This window comes from Gorilla gorilla, chromosome 3 (genome assembly GCF_029281585.2).
Source record: "Gorilla gorilla gorilla isolate KB3781 chromosome 3, NHGRI_mGorGor1-v2.1_pri, whole genome shotgun sequence".
Lineage (NCBI taxonomy): Eukaryota > Metazoa > Chordata > Mammalia > Primates > Hominidae > Gorilla > Gorilla gorilla.
This window is the reverse complement of record NC_073227.2, coordinates 162,499,006-162,514,180: the sequence shown is the minus strand read 5'-3', so window position 1 is coordinate 162,514,180 and position 15,175 is coordinate 162,499,006. Positions and strand designations below refer to the sequence as shown.

The following is a 15,175-nucleotide window of genomic DNA, read 5'->3' as shown; positions in this document are numbered from 1 at the left end:
TGCTTTATATTTCAGTTATATTTTCAGTTCTATAATTTCTATATGGTTCCTTTCATATCTTCTATTTCTTTGTTAAGGCATTTAGTTTTTCATTTGCTTCAAGAGCATTTGTAATTGCTTTTTGAAGTACTTTTTATAATGTCTGCTTTCAAATCTATGTCAGAGAATTCCAACATCTGATCCACTTCAATTTTGTAGTCTGTTGACTATATTTTCTCATTTAAGTTGTAACTTTCCTATTTCTTGGTACAATGGGTGATTTTCAATTGTATCTTGGCTTCATGTCTATTATGTTAGGACACTCTGGTCCTATTCAAATCTTCTATTTTAACATGCAGTCAGCCTGTTTGGATTTAGCATGCAAGTTCTAACCTATTTTTTAATGCTGTGATTCCAATGACAATTTAGTTTTCAGAACTTTGTGGTGCTATTTTGGTATGCTTGGTGCCATCGAGACTTCTACTGAAGCTGGTATTACCTGCTATGGCAGGAAGCACTTCCTTAGGTCAGGCCACCTGTTTTCTTGAGGTGGGAGAAGAGGGCCTTTAGTCCACAAGCAACAACAGCTGTTCCCTGGGTCAAGCAATTCTCCCTGCAGGTGCCACCAAGATATCTGGCTTCTCCAGATAGAGGAAGAGAATACCTCACCTGTGCAGACTAGAACTCATCCGTCTGGGCCGCTTATAAATTACGTTTTAAAGATAATTAGATTCTTAAACAGTAAGGAAAATACTTCTTTTCAAGCTTTATAAGATCATAAATTTCTACAAAAATATTATTGTTTCAAGTGTGGTTTCCTTAAGACAGACAGAAAAACACAAACAGAGACAAACTCCATAGCAGCTATACCAGGCATTTTATGGAAAAATGAGTACTCACTTGAATAAGATCTTCAATTTTTTTCAAATCACTTATTACATTCACCCAGTTGGCTTCTGTTTTAGGAAGCCCTGCACTGAAACAGCTGAAAGAAAAACCATAGAGCAAAGCATTTTGAAGGAGCCTATTCATCTTGATGAATACTATAGCAAAAGAGCAATCAATAATTTTTTATTCTGACCAGTGAAAAAATCAGTATTATCCTTGCTTCTGTGCATTCAACAGCCTTGTAACTGAACATAAACATTGAGCATATAGTACAATTTTGGCATTTTATGATAACTTGAGGCTTCACTAACCCGGATTAGAGAAAAGCCTAATTGTAGGCATACTTTATAAATAAACTGGCTCAATTTATCACAATGAAATAGAAGCAGTGCCAGATGTGTGGCAATGCTCAATAAATGATTTTGAATTAATTACTAGTTTCCTTTAAGTAGAGATTTAGAGAGACTTTGAAGTCTAATAAATAGGTAAAATTCTTAAAATGAGTAATAATTATTTTCATGTAATGATTTTGATAGTAAATTTTTTTTTACAATACATTAAACATGCCCCTTTCATGTTGCTCACACTCTTACTATGCTTGCAGCAGTTTTCTCCATAAACAGTACAGACTTCATTCCAGTGTAGGCTGAATGATCATATACTTACTCACTTTCACAAATTTCATAAAAATTAAAATTTAATATCCAGACAAAATACACTTATACTGACCAAGTAACATTGGAATGATGCTTAGAGCTTGAGGAAAAATAATCACTCACTTCCTGATGGATCTTACACAGAAGCATGATAGTCAACACTAATCTTTCTTATGATGAAGAATTACCTGCACAAATCTATGGTTCCCAATACCATGAAGGCATTAGTAGAGTAAAACTGAACTGAGAGTCAGATTATATAACTATAGGTTAGGTGCTTTGGGCCAACTGGGTATATTAGCTGCATCTAAGAGAGAAGAAAAAAGTTAATAGTCATGGAAACATATGAATTTTATTAGAAGGAAACAACAAAAGGCTTAAATAAAGAAAGAAATGTTTTAAACTGAACTAGGATAAAGATCAAGGGATAGGAGGAGTCAGTGTCAGGGACAGATAAAAAAGTAACATAAGCAAATTCTAAATATCTACTTTTAATTGCCATGGAAAATACGTAGTCTATCAATAAGTGGTATACTTCCAAGTTCAGTTAAATATCAAAAGGCCCAATTTATTTGAGGGCTATAATGCTCATTTGGACTATTACCACAATGTAGAAAAATGCTCAGTTAGGTGTTTACCAAACCTCTCTAAATCTCTATAGTCTGCCTTCTATCCCCCAGATACTGAGTACCTAGAGATATAAGCAAACTGAACGTAAACTAATTTAATGGAAAAGATATCCAAGGACAATCATCATGACCATGAACATAATGTTATTTATGCCTAAAGATAAAATTACCCCAAAATGAAGACATGAATGCCAGCTTCAGTTAGAAAGTGACTGTTTAGAAGTAAACACAAGTAGCACTGGATGGAAATACTTCTCAAATGTGGTTTCTGAAAAATATAATCAGAATAGACAAATGGTTAAATTTTGTAGTTAAAAAGTGAGGTTTAAAATAACATGTCAACATATTTTTAGGTCTAAAGATGTAAGCTTGTCATAATTTCATAATTAATGCCCCTTATCAAAAAATAATAAAACTATAATTTATCTTTTTTCACTTTCTCTCCTACCTCCAACTCTGTCTCTTATGCACAAAGTTCCTTAACAGGTATTTCTGCAGATGCATGTCAAAGATAATTTAACAAAGTTGACATATTTGTTAATTTACATACATACCAATGTCACCACTTAATGTTTTTATATTATCTTTGACCTCCTCCTCATCCTTCTCTCTTTTTTAATAGGTGAAAATATTTTATACAGCACAGGTTAATAACATGCATTACTAACAGAGATGCAATAGTTATATTAACTTCATGTAAATTATGAAAATGAATTATATTAATATTATTTGGTGAAAAACTGGATAAAATGGAACCAATTACAGATACTGTATTCCATCTTGAGAGTGACTAATAATTTTTCTTGGTGATTTAGGAAAATCATTTATCGTAGAACTTACCAGAGTTTTGGTACTTTCACCTGCCTCTTTTGTGTTGTCGAAGTTTTTTAAGTTTCAGAAAGCAGTGTTAACTGCCACCTTAACCACTAATTGTTCATGCTTCCTTTCAAAAAGATGAATGATACCCACACCCTGCCCTCTAAGACTACACAATTCAGTGAGTACAAAGACATTTAGAGAACACAAAAGAGTGGGATAAGTGAAATAACACATTTATAATGACAAGAAGAGCCTATCAAGATGGTCAATAGAGTTTTTAAAAACCTATTTATTTTCAAAATAAGAACAATCCAAATGTGAACAGACATCTGTGATATCTCAAGATCTTTGGAGAATAACCATGTAACTTATTGCAAAGACTCTGAGATTCAGACGACCTTTTAGGGAAATTCCATAGGATATTTTCATCTATTTTTTTTCTTACCGAAATTCTCATTACTCAAAGCCACGGTAAATCCTTAAGTATTGAAGAAGAGCTGGCTATGGCAAGGGGTTTCCAGCAGCCATCCATCCACGATGCCTCCTACAATACAATCTAGGGTAAAGTATGATCCATTAAAAACACAAGTGGACTAGTAAGAAAAAGAAAGGGAGGGAATTAATACTTATTGAACACCTACCTTTTAATAAGCACTCTATTAGTTACTTAACAGATGCATCACCTTTAATCTTTACAATAATGGTATGGAGGAAGGTTAGTAGCATTTAGGTAAGCTACTCTAGGCCCATAGCAAGTACATGACAGCCAGGATTTGAGGCCAGTTCTGTCTGATTACAATGCCTTTGCAAAACTTTTCTATTCTATTATGTCCCTGAATTGAAAAATTCCAGAGTCATACTAGTAAAAAGTAAAAACAAACAAATACTTAGATTTGTAGAAGTACTGATTGTTAATCCAGTTTACAATAGCAGTAGCCATTTCTACAGCCACTGAATATATATCTTCAGTCTTTTAAAGAAACCATTGTTAATCATTTGAGAATTTTATAACCAAGAAAATTTTATTTTTTCTCACTCAAATCAAGTGAAGAATATGAAGATTAAACATCCCTAAATTCAACTCCATGCCATTAAAAGCAGTTTATAACCAAAATATACAAAAATACAAACAACTATTTTCTGCCCTTCAAAATAGTATATACATGACCTCTTCCACAAAAAACCAAAATCTGCCACAACCCATGACATATTCACTGAATTAAGTTCCATAAACACAAAAAATTAAATTATTATACTTTTCAGATGTTTCTGAAATATAAAAAATGGCTGCTTTAAAATGTATTGTCTATAACTCATAGAAAGAAAAAGCTAACACTTATTTAGGTATTAAGCAAGATATAAAGGTGTATCCAATAGAAATACCTTTTTCTCCACAAGAACATATCAAATCTAATATTCCTGTTACATATGATCTAAATCACTCATTGATTGGTTTATTTAAAGCAAACCTTCCTTATCACTCTCATTTTACAATTATTCCCTTTGTCTATATTATCTCAGTGCTTCAAATTTTTTATAAAACTTTACCGTAATCTTCATCATTTCATCCAAAGCCTCTTAAATTCCCTACATCCCTTTTAGTTGTGGTATCCTTGAATCCACATTTTTCAAAAAAAAAATATTGACTTGGGATTGAGCAATGCCATGGGTGATATAATTCTTAATTAGGCCTTACAAAGCTACTTTTGTAAACAATGAAAATTTCATTCCTGGCCTGTTATAGCAGTGAGGCTTTACAATGTCACAATGGATTTTCACTACCCTGCTCAACTACATCCTGCTGGTATAAGTAAAAGAAGACTAAGTGCTTAGCCAGAATACTCCACCATAGAGTGTGGTTGCCAAACATGGAGGAATGCAACAGAAAATGTCCTCAAAAGTATCTAACAAAATCATGATAATGGAAGCCAGTGTAGATGAAAAGAAGTATTGGCCAGGCGTGGTGGCTCGTGCCTGTAATCCCAGCAGTTTGGGAGGCCGAGGCAGGAGGATCACCTGATGTCGGGAGTTTGAGATCAGCCTGACCAACATGGTGAAACCCCGTCTTTACAAAAAAATACAAAATCAGCCGGGTGTGATAGTGCATGCCTGTAATCCCAGCTACTCGGGAGGCTGAGGCCAGACAATTGCTTGAACCTGGGAGGCGGAGGTTGTGGTGAGCCGAGATCATGCCTTTGCACTACAGCCTGGGCAACAAAAGTGAAACTTCATCTCAAAAAAAAAAAAAAAAAAAAAAAGAAGTATTTTATAGCTCTGCTTGCTGCCTGAATCCATTTTCTGCTGCTATAAGAGAACACCACGAACTTAATTTACAAGGGACACAAGCTCATTTGGCTCACAGTTCTGGAGGCTGGGAAGTACATGTGCATGGCACTGACATCTGCTAAGGGTCATCCTGTGGCAGAAGGGTATAAGGTGAAAGCAAGCACATGAGACAGAGAGGAAACTGAGCCAAAATCACCCTTTAATAAGCAGCCCACTCATGCAATAACAAACTCACTCCCTCCGTAACTGCATTAATCCATTCATGAGGGCCCTGTCTAATGAAAGTGCCTAAAGAGATACCTAATTACCTGTTAAAGATCCCACTTCTTAAAACTGTCACAGTCACAATTAAATGTCAACATGAGTTTTGGTGGAGGCATTCAAACCACAGCATTCTGCCCCTACCCTCCCCTCTCTGCCAAATTCACATCCTTCATACAATGCAAAATATATTCATTCCATCCTAGTAGGCTCAAAAGTCACTCCAGTATTAACTCAAAAGTTAATACTGTTAGTTAATACTTATCTAAATTTAGTTAATCAAGTTATCTAGGTAATACTTATCTAAATCAAATATGGGTGAGACTTCATCCTGAAGGCAAATGTTCTGCAACCACGAGCCTGTGAAATCAAAATAAGCTATCTGCTTCCAAAATACAATGCGCAAAGGTATAGAAGAGACATTCCCATTCTAAAATGGAGAAATAGGCAAGAAAAGAGGGATAACTCATCTGAAACAAGTCCAAAACCCAACAGGGAGAACAATATTAAATCTTAAAGTTGGAGAATAATTTCCTTTCACTCCATATTTTGCATCCTGGGCACACTGGGTGGGGGTTGGACCCCTAAAGCCTCAGGCAGCTCAGCTCCCATAGCTTTCGTAGGCTCAGCCTATTCTTCAGCTGTCATGGGTTGGAATCTCATGCCTGAAGCTTTTCCAGACTGCAGCTCTACACTGTTAACCATAATTCTAGGATTTTGGTGGCAACCCCATTCCCTTGGCTCCACGAGGCACTGCCCTGTTGGGGGCTCTCTGTGGTGGTTCTGCCCCTGTGCAAAGTCTCTGCCTGTGCCCCAAATAAGTCAGCATCATCTTTTGAAATCAAAGTGGAGGAAGCCATGCCCCCTCAGCTCTTGTATTCTGTGAGACTGCAGGCTTACCACCACATGAATTTCACCAAGGCTTACCACCTGTATCTTGTGAAGCAGTGGGTCAAGCTGCAGCTGCGGCCACTTAAGCCATGGTTGGGGTGGCTGAAGACTGCTGCACCAAAATGTAGGGAGCCAAGTCCCAAGGCAGCCCTGGGCAGTATGCCCACGGAGAGCAACCAGGTGGGGCCTGGCACCCGAAACCATTCTGCCATCCTAGAACTCTGGGCCTGTGAAATAAAAGAGACTAAATCCCAGCCCTGTCCTCAAGGAGCTCATAGGGTAGGAATTGTTTGGAATCTTGTGATTGGATCTCACTGCAAGGTGACTGCTGACTCACGGCAGCACTGAAATCCTAGCAGGATGGTACTGCCCAGGGAAAATACATAGTGAGGTGAGCAAGTTAACGCAGGCAGGCATCTCTATAGTTTTCATTCTGGAGTGAAAACTGTCCCTTAGACTCGTAGTCACACAGTTGCCTCTGCTCTAGATTTTCCTTCTGCTTCAAATATTCTTCACCCAGATACTGTCAGGGCTCACACCGTTGCTATTTCCCAAGCAAATCATTGCTTGTGAAAATAACTGTAAACATCTTACATTCTATACCAATATTGTAGTTCTTCCCAGTGAGGAAAGATGATCTGACATACTTGATGTTTTGTTCTGCTTATTAACTTGTCTAATCACACATTTAAAATTAATTAAACATACAAGAATAAAAGATTTACAAGTATTGGTTTTTTGGGTTAAATGCATCATCCATTCATTCAAACCACTAGAAAAGACAAGCCGAGACTGAATAGAATATAGAGATTATAAGACAACATCACTTTCCTTGATTCATTTAGTAAATATTCACTGAATATTTATTATGGGCTAGGCATTTTTTATGACCTTGGAATACATCAATGATGGCAGAACACAATCTTGATTTCAGAAAGAAAGATGAACCATATAGAAAATGCACAAATAAGTTATTATAATTATGTATTTTATTAGAGAGTGAAAAATTATCTAGGAAAAAGGAAACAAGGTAAGAAGGGTGAGGTTGAAATTTTGGGTAGTCAGGGTAAAGATAGCAAGGGTGTGAGCCCCGGTGGTATCTCAGTGAAGACTATTTGAAGCAGAGGGAATAGCTAGGGCAGAGGCAACTGTGTGGCTATGAGTCTAAGGGACAGAAAAGAAGCCAGTGGAATGAGCAAGGGCAAGAGTAGTCTGAGATGAGGTCAGAAAGGTGGAGGAGAGGAGGACCTGAATCTGCTTGGGGTAGCAGTGGAGATAGATACATGTGATTAGAGTCTGGAATCATTTTTTATGACAGGACTAATATAATTTCCAGACAGATTGCAGGGTACAGGAGGAAACAAGAGAATGAGAATGACTCTGAGTCTTTTCCTCTGAACATCTGAGAAGATGGAGCTGACATCAACTGAAAAAAGCAAGCCTTGGACACAGCTGATGCCTTGAGGAGAGGGGACAGGTCAGGAGTTTCAGTTCTGGACATGCTGAGTTTGAAAGGCTCATTAGATATGCACAAGGAAATGTCAAATATGCCATTGGATACATAAATCTCGAGTTCAGGAATGTGTCTGAACTGGAAATAGATATGCAGCTCATCAGAGTGCTCATGAGGGAGTGGTGTAGGTAGAGAAAAGGACCAAAACCTGAGCATGGGATACTTCAGTATTAATTAGGTCAAGGATTATAAAAGAAGGACCAGGAAAGAAAAATCAAAAGGAATGACTACTGAATAAGGGGAAAATGAAGAGTATCGTATTCTAGAAGTCAGTCAAGGGAAGTATATCCAGCAAAAGGGAATGATGGACACATCAAATGCACTGACAGGCCAAGCAAGACACAGTTTCAGCACTGACCAGTGGGCTTGGCAACCCGGAGGTCATGTCAGATGACTCTGACAATAGCACTTTTAGGGGTTTGATGGAGGCAGAAGCCTGCCTGGGATGGCTGACAAGAAAGTAGCAAGAAAAGGTTTTTAAAATGCTAGTGCAGGCAATGTTTTTAAGAATCCTGCTCCAAAAGGGAGGAAGGAAAGGGGGTTGTTGCAGGTGGTAAGTGGTGGAAATAACATGTTTGCATGCTGATGGGACTGACTTATTAGAGAGGGGGAATTAAGGATTTTGGAGTGGGTGGGAAGTGCCAGAGTAACGTTCTCTAATAAGCAAGTGAAGATGAGGATGTTAGCTCACCTCCAAGAGGGGGCGAGGGCTGAGTCATCTACTGTCACGGGAAGGAATGCTGAGTTATAAGGGGGATGGGGCTGGTAGGTAGGTGTAAGTTTTCTACTATTACTTCCATTTTCTCAGTGAATTAAAATAAAAAGTCATGAGCAGATAGTGAAGATTGGAGGAGGATGGGGACAGGAGGAGGATGGGGACAGGAGGAGGATGAGAGGGAAGAGGACACACAAAATAGCCGTTTAGGTAACTGGGAGAATAGTATGAGAGCCTGACCTTTTGAAGGATCAATGTTGTGAATGGTTGTGGAGTGAGATTAGTCATTAGGGTTGTACGTGTTTTCTCCAGCCACAGTAAGCTGAAAGGGAAAGAAAGCCTGGAATAGGTACAGAAGTGGATTTAAACCTGTTATGTGTATACCAAGCAAGTACAAGGAAGAGAGGGGCAAGGGATTTCAAACTATATGTAAGGGAGCGATTGGGAGATTTGCCCAGGAAATTTTACTTCATTTCTTTATGATAGGACTTCATAAAGGTAGTGTTACTTGAATCATACCTTGAAGGTTGGATATATTCTAGGCATGAGTGAAAGGAGAAAAACAGCATTGAGGCAGAAGGCAGAACCCAAGCAAGGCCATATGCAAACAAGTATAGTGTGTTTTCAGATGACTGTGAGCCATTTTCCTAACAGTGTGAAAGTAGTGGTCAGTAAGACTCCACAAAACTGTCACCGTTGTTTAAAGCAGCAACTGGTTAACACTTTGTGTAGAGGGCCAGATAATGTTTTATGCTTTGCAAGTCTTGTAGACTTTGTTGCCAGTGATTAACTCATCCACTGTAGTGTAAGAGCGGCTATAGACAACACATAAACAAATGGGTATGGCTGTGTTCCAATACAACTTTATTTATAAAAACAGATGGTTGATGGATTTGAATCATCAGTCACCTGCTTTGATAAATAACTAGTCGGTTTTGATAAATAAACAGTTGGTTTGCCAGCTCTTGACCGCTACAGATCTCTTTTCAGTCCTAATTTAAGTACAGCTGAGAAAGTGATATCTTTAAACATCTCCAATCTTCCTATCATTAATCGCACTAAGACATTTTCAGTAATTGCTTTCAAGCTGTTTTAAATTGACACCAATATGAGATTTTCAAATAAGAAATGTCCTCAAACTTAATCTGTATTCAATATCAAGGCTAAATAAGCCCCAATACAAACTATAATAACTTGGGTTACTATAATGATTTTTAAAAATTCATTCATACAAATATTAGACCTGAGGTTGGTATTAATTCTCTTATAAGGCTACCCAATATGTTTATAAGGCCTATACATTTCAGTTTATCAAAATAAAAAAATGATTAGGTAACTACTTCATACAAAGGTATATAAATATATGTATCTTTTTAAATGAAACACCTTTAAGTTCCTTGGAATGCTTAAAATAAGACAAATTGGTTAATTATATTGAAATGTTTCCAAAGCAAACAATAATCTATATAAATATTCTTTGAGCTGCCAGGGACAGAGGTAGCAGTAAGATTTGGACATCTTAGTTTCAATCACTATCAAAAAGCATTAATTAAACAGATAGTGGGTAAATATAGAAACACTATATTTAAACAATATATTTATATATAGAAATATATATTTAAACAATATTTAATATATATTTAAACAATATATTTATTTATAGAAATATATAAAATAAATATAGAAACACCTCAGGTAGCTTATCGTTTAAGGTAAACAAGGGATATTCATTTATGTAGCTGGAGGGGATATATGGTAGATCTCTTACCACTCTCTGATCATAGTTTTCTGTAGCACTATGTTCATGGGCTATTGTCATTTGGTGCAAATGTTTTTGAAAATGTTTGGTATAAATGTTTTTGAAAAATCCCAGCTAGTATAATTCTCCAGGGCAGGAACAATGGACAGCTTCCTCAGGGCAGCAAAGATATATTTAACCTACTGTCCGGAAACAATCAATGATATCTGTTCCTCTAGTCAGTTTTCAAAAGCACTTCATTCAAACACTCACTAAGGTGAAGAAATTATCCCAAACCATAGTACAGAAGAAGAAAAAGTTGGAAATTATCAGATAGATAGGTCTAGATATTCCAACATAGTATCCAAAAGGAGTTCCATAAACAGACAGCAAAGAGACAACAGACAGAATGAAACAATCAAAACAGTCATAAAAGAAAAGTTTACAGAGATGAAGTAGAACACAAGCTTTCACATTGACAGGGCATAAAAGGGATAATTGAAAAACACAGCAATTTTAAATTGAATTTCCTAATTCCAGGATAATGAAACACATGCTAATAGAAAGCTATTTAAGGACAAAAATCAGAATGAATCTGATCATGGTACTTACAAGACAAGAGAATTCATCTTCAAGGTTCTAAGTGAGAATGAGTTTGAACCTAGAAAGCTATTAATATTTGAAAAGGAGGGCAAAAACATTCTTTCATAGCACATCTTAGAAAATATAAGACCCACAGAATGTCTATGAAATAATTAAGTAAAAAATGCATTCCAGATAAATTAAAAAGTTATTCAAAAAAGATGTGGGATATAAGAATGCAGAATTAGTAACATTTATATTTGAGTCTAAACAACTAATGGCAATTCATTAAAGTACATTTTTGACATCATTCATTTTGCAAAAATGTGAAATTCTTGTGGTCAGAAACCTTGTGTATCTTACTAGTTACTGTACCTACAACACCTATAAGCATGCTAAGCATATAATAAGCACATATGACATAATGACTGGATTTGATTTTTAATTTGTTTATATTATAAATAGATTGTCCCTATTCTCACAACTATCAGCATCTTAGCTGCACTAGCTTCCCTAACTAGAAGGTGGCCCAGCCAGTCACTGTAATAAATACTATCCTAAATAGCACACTAACTTTACCCCACATTTCATCTTTCTGCTACATTCATCTCGCCAATTTCAAGTTCCAAACTGCTAAGTATTTCTGGAAAAACCATGCCAGTATAATTTCATAAGATGTAACTTGCAATGGGCTTTCTCTACATCCTGCTAATTATTTCTTGCTCTCTCTGACGTTCTGTACCATACTTTTAAATAAACTTTATTGAGATACAATTTTAAGATAATAAAATATACACTTGTTTTAAGCATACAGTATACAGTTCTGATGACACTATACACTCATGAAATTACTACCACAACCATGATACAGAAAATATTTGTAATTATAAAAAATTATCTCATCCTCCTTTTCAGTCACTGTATCATCAGTCGCAATGCTAGGAAACTAGTGATTTAGCCATGTACTTTTACAAGTAGCAATGTGCAAGGAAAATCATGGATACTCTCCCTGGGGGAAATGGTGTAGGAAAAGGAAGAGGAGGAAGTAAACTCATACTCTGATGATTATTTTATTTGTGATAATTTGAAATACACTTATGCTAATTAATTGCAAAAAGTCAAGAGAAAATTTAACGATGAAAAAAAAAAAACCCAAACCAGATATGTATAATTTCCAAACCAAAATAAAATAAAATGAACAAACAAAACCCAAAGAATCTAACAGAAGGTTGTAATAGTAGTAGAGGTAGTGGGGACAGGCAGAAAGAGAGAAGAAAAAAAAGAAAGTGCAGTAAAAATATACAGAAAAAACAATGTGGGAGTAGTAAGTCTAAACATACCAGTAATCATTCACTCATGCAAGCAAAGATGTAAATAAACTATATTTGCTTACTAAGAGATGGATACTAACATTAGTTAAAAAGTAGACACAGAGATAAATTTTAAAATATGAGTTTATAAGAAATGAAACAAAAATAAAATGATAGGAAATGCTTAAAAATTACAAAAAAAAGATATGCCAAGTAAATATGACTGTAGTAACAAGAATAGAGAAAAAGTAGAACTCAAGTGAGAAGTACTAAACAATATAATGGATAATGCACATGGATAAAAGTTAAAACTCTCTGAGAATGTCCATTAACACTGGCTCTTGAACACCTCCCACCCCTAAGACCTAAGATTATACAGCTCAATGGTTTCTTGATACCAGACCCACTAATAGAGGGTATCCTGCCCCAGGGGCCAATAACTGTCTCCATTGCCGAGGCCCTGCTGTAATTCCACATTAACAGTGGACTGAATTTTTTAAAATGTGGTATATATACACCTTGGAATACTATGCAGTCATAAAAAGAAGGAAATCATATCCTTTGCAGCAGCTTGGATGCAGCTGGAAGCCATTATCATAGGCAAAATAATGATTTTTAATGATTTTCTGTTGAAAATCAAATACTGCATCTTCTCACTTATAAGTTGGGGTAAATAGAAACGACACTGAGTTAGTGTGGGGGGAGGGTGGGAGGAAAACAAGGGTTGAAAAACTACTCATTGATTACTGTGCTCACTACCTGGGTGATGGCATCATTCATACACCAAACTTCAGCAACACACAATTCACGCATGTAACCAACCTGCACATATACACCCTGAACCTAAAATGAAAGTTGAGAAACTAAATAAAACCCTCTGAGAAGATATAGTAATTATGAACGTTTATGTACCTAACAGTATAGCTTCAAATTATATAGAGAAAAATGAATATGAAAAATAAGTTATCAAATATTTTAACATAGTTTTTAGAAATTTAAACATATACAGAAATCAGTAAGGCTAGCATTGATATGCCAGTAAACTAGCTCTCAAAAAAAAAAAATCGTTGCTTTGTAGCATTTCCCAATTTTTGTTGTATAAAAACCTCACTATTCTGACTTCAAAATACCAATGGCTTAAAAGCTGGCTCATAAAATTCCTAACTATTTAACCATTGGCCCTAATGAGCCAATTAGAGGTGGCTCCAGCAAACCAATGCCTAGGGCAAATTTAAAAACACAGTGAACAACCTTTTTATGTAGTATATATGTACATTTCATTAAACAGATTAGATACATGACATCCTACACCACAGTGATAGCATATTAAAAATAAACATACAGAATATTTGTAAAAGGTCATCTATGACCTAGACCTAAAGTGTTTATGTCCTAGATCTAAAATAAAGTCTCAAACATTACACAAATCCGAATTCATACTTGTTACATTATATGATCACAAATCCAAAAAATTAATAGTATTGAACTATTAAATTGAATATTGAATTCCGAAAATTTCAATAATATTGAAATTTTTCAATATTGAAAAATTTCAATATTGAATAATATTGAATTACAAATTAATAATAAAAGAATAGCAAATAAAAAATCCCATCCACTTATAAACATAAAATTATCATTTAAAGTAATCCTGAATAAAAAAGGAAGTCAATCTGGAAATTGCACTTAATTAAAATACCTGTCCAAGTGAAGTTAGAAAGATGACTGACTATAGTTACCTGGTGCTTGTTCCCCCAACTAAAAGGGATCAAAACAGTGAATAAATATCTATAATTTGACTGGAGTGACTGAGGAAGTATGCTGGAGAGCACCCTGGCAGTGGCAACATCCCTGTGAAGCACAGAAGGTGAGAATAGCACCATAGAGAGGAGAGCAAGTAATCCACTTCTGCCACAATGTCATCTTCACCAGAATTAGCTCAGAGTCAGGGAGACTTCTTCTTATGGGGTAAAGGTAAGCTCTAAATCCCCAGCAGTCCCAATTGTTACCACACATGCCAGAAATCCTTGCTGCAGGAGAGTCTCCTGGTCCTTATAGGTTTTGAATCCAGTTTGGAGATTAGCCAGAAGTTTGTACAGCTGCACTGCCTCACAGTAGGAGCCCACATTGAACACCTCCCACCCTTAAGACCTAAGATGATACAGCTCAATGGCTTCTTAAAACCAGACCCACTACTAGGAGCCAATAGCAACTGACTGTCTCCATCCCTGAGGCCCTGCTCTCATTCCACTATGTTCACATGAATGCTTGCACCACCACAAACTCAGCTACCTAGAGCATAGACATGTCATAATGACCAAGACCCCAGTGTCCAAACTCACATGGCACCCCACTGTCTCAGGGAACAGGCAGATATGCACAGCAGGGAAGCTTCCAAACAGCCACTAGTCATGTTACCAACACATACCTGTGCTTCACAGCCAGCAAGCACTCTGAGCATGTATGTGCCTGCACCCAGCCTGGCAAGTGGTCATGTGGCAACCCACTCCCATGAAAGGCCACTGCAGAGCTGCCTGGCCTTGCTGCACCCACAAACATTCACATGCAGCCCGACATCCAGTCCTGCAGCAGCTCTGCCTCTCCAACAGACTGCCACAGGGATGCTTGGCATTGCTGTGCTCATCTAGTTTGGTGGCTGCCCTGCCTCACTGAAAAGAAAGCCACACAGCCACCTTGCTGGCAGCATCTCTGTAAGCTCAAGCCTGGCCCAACAGCCAGCACAGCAGTAGCCACTGACTCTCTGGAGAGGTAGCCAGACAGCTTGTCAGCTCTCTGTGCCCCCACATGCCCAACCTGAAAACTAACCCAGTGCTCCCACCCCAAGAAAACTATGCCACTACCTCAAAAGCTCTCACAGCGTAGACCACTGAGGCAATCACAGACATCA

General features: G+C 36.8%; 1 protein-coding gene across 16 annotated transcripts in view; it reads right to left on the bottom strand.

Annotated features, from left to right (window-relative positions):
- IL15 (interleukin 15) overlaps window positions 1-15,175 on the bottom strand; it is a 104,322-nt gene that overhangs the window by 10,257 nt on the left and 78,890 nt on the right. For 9 of the 16 annotated variants that reach the window (XM_063705560.1, XM_055384742.2, XM_055384736.2 and 6 more), the window contains 3 exons: window positions 3,417-3,527; window positions 2,323-2,420; window positions 880-964 (listed from right to left, as the gene is read on the bottom strand). In XM_063705560.1, the coding sequence (XP_063561630.1) occupies window positions 880-964; window positions 2,323-2,420; window positions 3,417-3,428 (195 nt within the window). In that variant the 5' untranslated portion in view covers window positions 3,429-3,527. The other 7 variants (XM_063705562.1, XM_055384737.2, XM_063705559.1 and 4 more) reach the window with 5 other exon arrangements.